Raw genomic sequence first — 9,729 nt, 5'->3', positions numbered from 1 at the left:
TTTTTTCTTCTCTTCTTCACATTTCTCAATATTGCGTTTTCCTCCATCTTCCTTCCATACCTTTCAAAATAATTTTGAGAAAAGCATACAATATCTATTCTATCCAAGAAAGCATACTGCATTTTACTTGTAAATACATAAGTTATAATTATTTAATTTATTCATTTTTATACAATATTAATGAAAATTATTTACGAATATCGAGCACAAGATCACTGATTGACATAATGAGTAAGGAGCATGAGATGAGAATGAGGACTGCACAAGAAAAAAAGAGGAAAAAAAAGAAATTAGTGATATGATCCACTTCTTTTCTTGTATGGATAGGCTTAAATGCAATTTTGAGGAATTCTAATATAACTATACAAGTTCTGTACATCCCAAAACTTCAAAAGTAAATTATTGCTTCTATATGATTTATGCTTCGAAATTCGTTCTACGGACAATTGCTTAAAATTATCTATATCACATATTTTGAATTGTAATAGCATTTCAAGAATTGACCTAAAACTGTGATTTCTAACTCTTGACCAAAAAATCCTTTCGGCGGCATCGACACGAACAACTTACCTTGTTTGAATTATACTTAGGACGTAAAGGTGTTCCCACAACAAACTGTCAAATTTTGGCTTAAACTGTCGCAAAGTACCAGTTGAAGTTGCCCAACAAGTCTTACCAAAAAACGAAGTTGCCCAACAAGGCAAGTTATGGGCGTCATATCTATATAAGTTAGAAACATTTCGGAAGTTCTTGCGAAAAGCACGTTCATTTTTCATACTCTCTAGTTTCTCCTTTATTTTTTAAAAACTGCAATAAATTAATGTAAATACATAATTACTTAATTATGAAGTAAATAATAATAATATAAATTATTGTAATAATATATACTTTTACTTTGTTGTGAAGCAAATAATAATAATAATAATAACGATAATAATAAGTAAATAAATAAATCATTACAATAATAAATATTATAAATATATATTAATATAATAATATATACTTTTACTTATCTATGAAGTAAATAATAATAATAATAATAATAATAATAACAATAACAATAGAATAATAGTAATAGTAATTTGCCAAATACAAAAACTTTAATTAATCTTCTAAATTAACTTAATTACAAAATTGATTTTACTTAACTAAGAAAAAATACAAGATGAATCTTATTTCTGTTGCTAATTCTATCTTCTAGGCCAATTTATAAAGTATTCAAACATGGATTGTTATTATGGAACTTGAATAAGTCAATAATGTTATGGATAAGATGCATCAATATAATAGCATAATAGGGTTGGTTAAAGAGCACATCATATATTTTTAACAAAGATATTGAATTGTCAAATTTTCAAAAACTTATAAAGAGCTTCATTTTTCATACTCTCTAGTTTCTCTTTTTATTTTTTAAAAAATGCGAATAAATTAATGTAAATATATACACTACTTAACCATGAAGTGGGCGATAATAATATAAATTAATATAAGAATATACACGTTTACTTAGTTGTGAAACAAATAATAATAATAATGATAATAATAAATAAATATAATAATAATAGTAATAGTAACAGCAATAGTAATCATAATAGTAATTTGTCAAATACAAAAAACTTTAATTAATCTTCTACATTAACTTAATTACTAAATTTATTTTATTTACTAAGAAAACAATATAAGATGATTCTTATTTCTATTCTTAATTCAATCTTATAGGCCGATTTATATAGTATTTAAACAATGATTATTACTTATAGAACTTGAATAAGCCAATAATATTATGGATAAGATGCGTCAATATAATGACATAATAAGGGTCGATCAAAGAATACATTATATATTTTTAACAAAGGATATTGAATTGTCAAAGTGTTTAGATACTTTATAATGATTGTATTAAATTGAAGTAAAATTTAACTATGAAACAAATAGTATATGTTTTTCATCATATATGTACGTGCATAATTTTGTTTATTAATTTCCCCATGCATGGCATGGACAACCCCACTAGTATATATATATATATATATATATATATACACACGCACATACATATACTGATATTATATGATAGAGAAGTGAGTACAATTGTGGAAGTTGTTCAATGAACACTAATGACCAGACAAAAATGATTTATCCTGATAATTTATTGGGGTTCTCTGAGTGATTAAATTATTATAACGTCCCCTTCAACCATATGTCGGGGTGATTTTCAATTGAAAATATCAGAAATATCTAGTAATAAAAGATTAGGAAAAGAGAGACAACATATAATTTATGAATGTCATAATGTTGTCCAGGCGAGTGCAGCTTGTGGAGGTCGAATTCCAAAGCTTTCTTTCGGAGTATACCAAATAGAGAATGGACGTCATCATGGTACACGTGGATAGCCGTCCCGCACTATTCTTTAGATCCGAGAGAAGCAGTCAGTTCTGTTGGAAATTTGGGCCTTAGGCGGATGGTTTGAAGACGAAGATGGAATGCGATTCGGATTTGGAGAAAGATGAACTTCAGGGACGGTCGAAAAAGATGATGTTGATTTCAAATTTGGAGTCAAAAAGATGACAAATGATGTTGAATAGTTGCTGCGAAACATAAATTAACGCTTTATAAAAAAGAGTTATTCGCCCCCATATGAAGTTGCTATTGGTTTCAAGCACCTTTTCAAGGATAGAATGTGGGCTTTATATGTTTTACGATTAACAAACTCGTAAAACACCCTAACTCTTTCGCTCAACATTCTGAAATGATTTAAAATGATCAAAATAACTTTGGGCACCGGAGCCTCTATTAATTTGTGTAGGCACTATTGAGAAGAAAAGACGTGTCTTTTCTTTGGGACGCGTCCCATGGAAGAATGTTGTGTATTTTTCACCAAATAACTGTTTATACGGACGATCAACGTTTGACTGTATGAACTTTTTTTTTAAATCGAAAATTTTATTTTCATCCACTTAGTACGAAAACTACACTAACTATTTATTGGAAATAAAGTCGAATAACGCAATCTAATTTCTCAATAATGCCCACTAGATTGCCAATTCTAGAAAATAAAAGATTATGATCATACATAAGCAGTGATATCGTTAGATTTAAACCCTCTATTAGTATAAACCCTCAGGGCACCAACAAGGTGATTGGTGGTTAATCGCCTAAATCATCTCTTAAAAGTCAATATTGGAAAGTCACACACAACCGATAAATAATTTGAGTAAGAGTTTTTTTTGTTTTAACATCATTATAGAAATGTGCTCATCCCATATTAGTGAACATGTACAAGAGAGAAAATCTTGAGAAAAAATTGTCCTTCGATGCAGATCCACTTCAGGTTCATATAGGTGGACTACTCATTACTAATATCAGATACCAATCCATTAAAACTCAACCTCCAACTCAAGCACGAAATCCTTGTTCTTAGTGCACATTCGTCATTCAATAACTTGCTATTACCCCTTAAATCTCGAAACTAACTTTTGGTTAGAACAAGTTAGGATTCCCATTATCAATGACGCGATTAATAGTTTTAATTCTATTTTAGTAACGGTACCTAGACTAAATTCCTCGACCAACCTTTTGTTGATGAAATCGCTAAACTTTTGCACGTCTAAAAATTTCAAACTCATGTCTCAAGTTAGTATGTCCAGACTCTCAAAATACATTTAATAATAAACTTAAGGCATGGTCAATATCCTCATTGCAATATGCAAAAATGACAACCTACGTTGTAGCCACAACTCTATATCTAACAAGAGATCTCTTCGCCATTCCACTTTCTTAGCCTCATTATCTTGAAGATCGCCTTAATTTGATCACTAGAGATCATATGTTTGGACTCTCATTGTCTTACCTTTAGAATTTTTCTTGCGGCCGTAACCATGATCAAATATTCGGACTAGACTCATACTCCAAATCTTCTAAATCATTATTAGTTTAATCAAATATAGATCAAGTTTTGGAACTCATACTCCGAATCAGTTAATCGTCAATAAACTTATTTTCAACAAACACACTTTCTTTGTTTCAATTGTCGTATTTGACACTAGATAAAATTCAATAAGCCTTAGAATTTTGGGTATACCTCTGAGTACATTCTTGATTTGACACTAGATAAAATTCGATAAGCCTTAAAATTTTGGGTATATCTCTGAGTACATCCGTGATTGCGCTTAATCCCAACTTCGGTCTCCGTTGATCGGGAATACCATGAGGCCAAACACCCTCACACTTTGAAATATTCCAAAATCAATTTTATACCTTTCCATAACCCATAGAAGGACTTGAAACTATCGAAAGGAAAAAAAACTACCATTTCTGGTCGTTTCACTATAGGTCATTTGTTGGTTTTGCGCTCGGCATATATAATCTCAACTCCCTATAGACGAATTTATTGAAAAATTAGATTGCAAATTCTTCTACAGGGAGTTGAGATTATATATGCCGAACGAAAAATTGATAAATGACCTTCAATGAAACGACCAGAAATGGTAGGTTCTGTCTTTCGATAGTTTCCAAGTCCCTCCATGCAGCAAAGCCTTTGTGGAGTGTAGTTCGAAATCTACCGGCAAGTCGCCCAGTAACATAAGACATAAACATATCTCCGAGAAAAGATCCAGTGTGTCACAAGATAACCAAAATGAAAACCAAAACTTTCATTAGCTAAACCAAAGGGCGTAACAAATTCTCTGGCAATGCATAATACATAACATCAGGTAGTGTCAGCGAGGATCCTAGAAGGTAAAGATTTCAATCGTCGTCTGAACTACTACCTTCCGAAATTTTCCCCACATCTTCCTCCATGGGTGTTTCCTATATTGCGATCAAAATCCATCAGTGAGCAAAGTAAATAAAACATGTTTTATCAGAAGGAAGAAAAACCCGGGAAGGAAATCGAAGGGCCTTTGAATGAAGGGCACATGTGTTACCTGCATCTTATCCCAGTCCTTGAGCTTAGAATTCGTAAGCATGTAATTATCACGTAGTGGAGCCCACGAAGGAGGTTCACTTCCCACACCATCAGTCAGTGCATTGACCTGAAATTCAGGTAACCGGGAGATCAATCTAAATTTGCACCAGGGAAGGAGTAATTGCTCAACGAATCATAATATCCATAGATGTAGAACAATAAATCTTTACATTTACACTAAAATTCAGTGGTTTGGAGAAATTAAAAGAAACAAGATGAAAGAGCAGACCTTCGCTGAACTTCCAGTCATTGAGGCAGATGGTTTGCCTAGCGCAGTAAAGAATGCTTCTTTCCTCCTCTTCTTTATCGCTGTTAAGCACATAGGAAAGATTTTTAAATGCTCAGGGTGAGGATTGTAAAGCTCTCCTCTCATATATCATCAGTCATACAATAGCTTCATTAACAAAGCAAAGATAATTTCACATTAAAATACAGTAAACTGCCTAATAAGCAACAGAAGAAATAGGTTTTGCTTAGATATGTTTGATTCTACACGATCTGACAAGCAAAATCAGATTACCCTGCTGAACATTTTGAAAAGTAACTTAGGAAGAGCTTGGGAATCATGACACGTTCTCTCATGTGACGTATCAGTAGGTCCTCCTTTTCAGATTCAATTTAATAAGACATCAAAACGGGCAAGTGCCAAAAGGAATTCCTTCACGCTTAGAGCAAAATTAGTGTGATATCTTGGACAGTCAATATATATATATATATATATGTATGTATATATAATTACAATCATTACAATTTAGGCTGTCATGCAAATCTGCATTTTGCTTTCAAAATACTGAATTTGCAGAATCCTATGATAGCTGACCAAAAAACCTCAGTTATAGCGCCATTCTAACTACTTCTAATCCAGGCTTAGCACCGTGCATTTACACTTTTAACAGGATGTGCTTCTTTCTGGTCCATTTTCCATAACAGAATATAAAGAGCAAGCACGGGTTTCCACCTCCCTAACTCAATCCTTCGAGAACATATACGTGCATTAGCACTTCCTAGAACAGCTCAAAGATATAAGGACATAAATTATCAAAGAACAAATGTCAAACCTTTTGCATCTTTCGATGATGAAGGGTTCAATCCTTTCTGTGCGTTTTGGGCCTTGTTAACCTGGAAGTAGAAAGATTATTCCTCTTGCAAATAACAGGCAGAACAATATAACACAATGAATTATCGTTTTGGAGAAACTTACCGCATTAAATAACTTGACCACTGGAATTGCAGCATGGAACAAGGCAAAAATTGCAGAAACCAGATTTAGTATGCAAAAGGAGCATAAGTCTAAGCAAGTGAGGACTTCTACTTCTAAATCATTATGCATGTCTGGGGGGGAAAAAAGGAAAGAAAAGAAAAGAATCACATACCTCCTTTGGTAGCAACACCAATGAGAAACTTTTCATGTGCATCCAAATAATTAGCAGGTTTCACATGCCCCTTTTCTGCCACCTGTTAAAATTGTTAATAAATCACCATTAACCAGAAGGAAACAAAAACAAACCAAACAATCAATTCAAACAATTGGATGGACATATACCAAGTGCTTCTCCTTCTTCACTTCACCCTTAAGCTTCTTTTCAGATTCCTCTTCAGCGAGTTTTTGAGCAACAAGCTTCTTCTGCCCCGACAATATCGGACCCTGCAACAGACTGCTATAGTTAACTGGCTCAGTTATTCAACTACCAGAATTAGGGAAATAGCACGAGCACTTACAAGAACGTCATCTGAAGCACTTTTCTTTATAATACTCTTGAATGCCGCCCTAAATGCTCTGCACCCTTCTGCGAACTTTGTAATGGCAGGTAGAACTTCGTTATCTTCATCCTCATCCTCGTCGTCTGATACCTGAGGTTCCTCATTCAATTCATCCGCTTCTGAATTTCTTCTGTCATCAAAGACGGGGGCAGCATTGCGGTTCTTATCCAGGGCAGATTTACCAGCATCATCATCATCATCTGAATTATATTCTCTTGCCCTCTTCCGGAATAGCTTTTTCGTCTTCCTGTCAATCTTAACCTTTTCTCCAGAACCCTGAAACACTTTTACTTTCTTCTTTGCTTTGCGAGACTTGTTTCCCATTTTCCTTTTCTTCAGGACTCTGCCAGCTTCTGATATAGTGGCGCCCTCCACAATAGCCGGCATGTTATTCCAACAACGAGCAGTCTCCCCGTCTTCTACAGAGATTAAATTGACATCAACAAACCAAGAAGCAATGAAACTATTCCAAATAAATAATTATCATTCCAAGCAAGGAAAAACTGGAAAACTTTCAAAGTCACTTTCACCAATGTAATGAATTATTTCAGTACATGCACCAGCCATGCCACATAAACTGAAAGATACACGCAAGCTGCTATGATATAAAATGCAATCAAAACAAATTGAAACTGAGAAGTGTTCAATTTGGATGTTTCAGGGGACTTATCAATTTAGGAAAGTGAAGGCCACAGGAGCATATGGCTCAACTGGAATTTGGGATGTCCAATAATTGCCTACTCATCTATCTATTCTATCTAGTAAGCACGACAAAATAGCAGGTTGCCTCCACTCCCAACTAAAAAAAAAAAAAATTTAAACTTTTCTCATGCATCACATTACCATCAAGGAAAAAACTAATAACACAATCCCGATCCCATCTCAATAACAACTACGACCAACAAGGGAGCAAATTTCATTCACATACGCCAGAGCAGGCGAACCTGCAAGACTGTGGACACACACACACATACACATACATGCGCGTACGCGCACACACACTGACAGTGTATATATGTACACGGAGCAATTAGACCAAAACATGGTGATCTACACAATCAGAAAACCTGCAGGAGCTAAGCTTTGTCTCAAAATTTGTTACTTCAGCCGCCTTCCATTATTCGCCAAATTAAAGAAAACAGCTAATCAAAACCCAAAAATCACTACCTTGTCAAATAGCCGAATTTGCAGGGAAGCACCTAAAACAATAAAGCAACCGATGACAGGGAAACACCCTAGTCGCTGGCTAAAGCTCTACTGCACGAGAGGTCGGGAAGCTCTGCCGCGTTAAGCGGGTCAGTGCAGCGAGCTATTAATGTAACGTAAAGGCAGTTTTCTCAATCAATAAAGCTAAATCCGAGAGCCCTGCTAAATTAAAGGAGGTTGGGGGGGGAGAAAAAAAAATTAAGTCTTGGAGCTCGTTTGAGCTTTCTATCGAACACGGCGAAGGACCCAGATACGGAATAATCAATGACCCCTTCGCTATGAACAGATGGAACTGTAAAGGAAAAGGACAGCTTCGCGAAACAGGACGAGCCCGCGTACCTTTGTCCTTCTCTCTTTGCCGACGTCGCCGGAAGGAGAGGAGTAAGCCCGCGCTGTCGAACTCGGCCGCACGCAGAGGAGTGGCTGCTGCTGCTGCAGCGTCGTGAGGAAGAAGAGAAAGCAGAGAAGCCGGCCGCTGTGCCGTTGATGGCTGCTTGAGGAGGGAGAAGAGGAGGAATCCTCCAAAAACGAATTGGGCTTTTCTGAGAGTATCGTTCTGGGCCTGGGCCTACGCTTTGGGCTTGGCTAATGAAACTTTGGATTTCGGTTCAGTCGGTTTCAGTTCGGTTATATGTCTATATATATATATATATTTGTATATTACAAAAAGGAGAAAGAAGTAAATTCGTGCAACTTTCACTCTCCTGATAAACCCATTATAAAATAGAGTTAGCTATCAGCTATGGATGAAGCTGAGATTAGATCAGTAAATTCACACACCACCCGTATCATATATACAAGTACCACAATAGTGCGAAAGCACGTGTGTACATCAACAGCTGACTTATTTATCGTTTAAAATATAAATATATATATATATATAACTATCTTCCAAGTTGAACATATATAATTCATCTGATTTATAAAATATTTATATTCAATAAATTTGATTTGGGGCGATATATATTTGAATTGGATACATTTATACCATTTGAAATAGCTCAAACAATTTTGTTAAAACCATCGCAACTTCACTTTTAGTTTGATCATAGCCAAAGTAATAAGTTTGCCATTATTGTGCCCAAGCTAGCTCGCTAATTTAACTTGGAAGTCAAGCCATACTTCTATAACCTATAAGAATAATTTAATATCATAATAACATAAAGATAACCAAATATGGTTGGATTGGCAATTAAAGAGAGTGACTTGTTCGGAGAAATTTCAAGTTCAAGTCATCTTTAAAAACATGTAGAAGAATACTCTCATATGACATGTGTCAATCACATCATATGGATAGTTATTTACGAGACAATAATATTGTCAAAAAATACTCTTTAATTATAGATTATCCAAACATCATTTTAGGAGATAATATTTTAAGATTTTAGCGTTTTGGGATTTTTGGGATTTTAGGATTTTCAGGGTTTTAAAGCTACGGTTTCATAGTTAATTTAGCATTTTAGGATATTGAAGTTTTTAGGATTAATTTTTTTATTAAGGATGTGCGGATTCAGGGCTTAAGAATTCTAGGGTTTATATTTTAGAGTTTTAAAATATTAAAAAAATTATTTTAGGGTTTTATAACTTTTTTTTATTTTATATATAAAATATTATTTCCCAAAACGATATATTGGATACCCTATAATTAAGGGGTTTTTTTTTTGGTAATATTATTGTCTTAAACAATTTACCTATGTGATGATATTGACAACATGGTCCAATTAAAATATTTGATCTCACCATGTCATATGAGGCATCACCATGCAATAATCTCTTCCCTATTGGGCTATCAGCAT

General features: G+C 34.3%; 1 protein-coding gene across 2 annotated transcripts; it reads right to left on the bottom strand.

Annotated features, from left to right (window-relative positions):
• Nucleotides 1-4,569: 4,569 nt before the first annotated feature.
• LOC116216011 (RRP15-like protein) lies at nucleotides 4,570-8,501 on the bottom strand. Of its 2 annotated transcripts, none has more exons than XM_031551893.1 (9): nucleotides 8,273-8,501; nucleotides 6,686-7,146; nucleotides 6,510-6,611; nucleotides 6,340-6,421; nucleotides 6,168-6,187; nucleotides 6,025-6,085; nucleotides 5,196-5,275; nucleotides 4,926-5,033; nucleotides 4,570-4,809 (listed from the first exon to the last, which is right to left on the bottom strand). In XM_031551893.1, the coding sequence occupies exons 2-9, from the start codon at nucleotides 7,112-7,114 to the stop codon at nucleotides 4,747-4,749; spliced, it is 945 nt and encodes a 314-aa protein (XP_031407753.1). In that variant the 5' UTR covers nucleotides 7,115-7,146; nucleotides 8,273-8,501; the 3' UTR covers nucleotides 4,570-4,746. The 2 variants fall into 2 exon arrangements, with proteins under 2 accessions (XP_031407753.1, XP_031407752.1); XM_031551892.1 differs by having other exon boundaries at nucleotides 6,686-7,143; nucleotides 8,273-8,430.
• Between the last annotated feature and the right edge of the window lie 1,228 nt (nucleotides 8,502-9,729).

Source organism: Punica granatum, chromosome 8, assembly GCF_007655135.1.
Source record: "Punica granatum isolate Tunisia-2019 chromosome 8, ASM765513v2, whole genome shotgun sequence".
Classification (NCBI taxonomy): Eukaryota; Viridiplantae; Streptophyta; class Magnoliopsida; order Myrtales; family Lythraceae; genus Punica; species Punica granatum.
The sequence above is the reverse complement of the archived record's forward strand: the minus strand, read 5'-3'. Positions and strand labels throughout refer to the sequence as shown.

Bases quoted from the DNA above. Each gene is read 5' to 3' on its own strand.
- LOC116216011 (XM_031551893.1), bottom strand. From the start codon at position 7,114: ATGCCGGCTATTGTGGAGGGCGCCACTATATCAGAAGCTGGCAGAGTC. The intron at 6,422-6,509 runs GTATATGTCCAT...CAATTTTAACAG, and splicing joins TGAAGAAGGAGAAGCACTTG to GTGGCAGAAAAGGGGCATGT. The intron at 6,086-6,167 runs GTAAGTTTCTCC...TTCTACTTCCAG, and splicing joins TGGTCAAGTTATTTAATGCG to GTTAACAAGGCCCAAAACGC.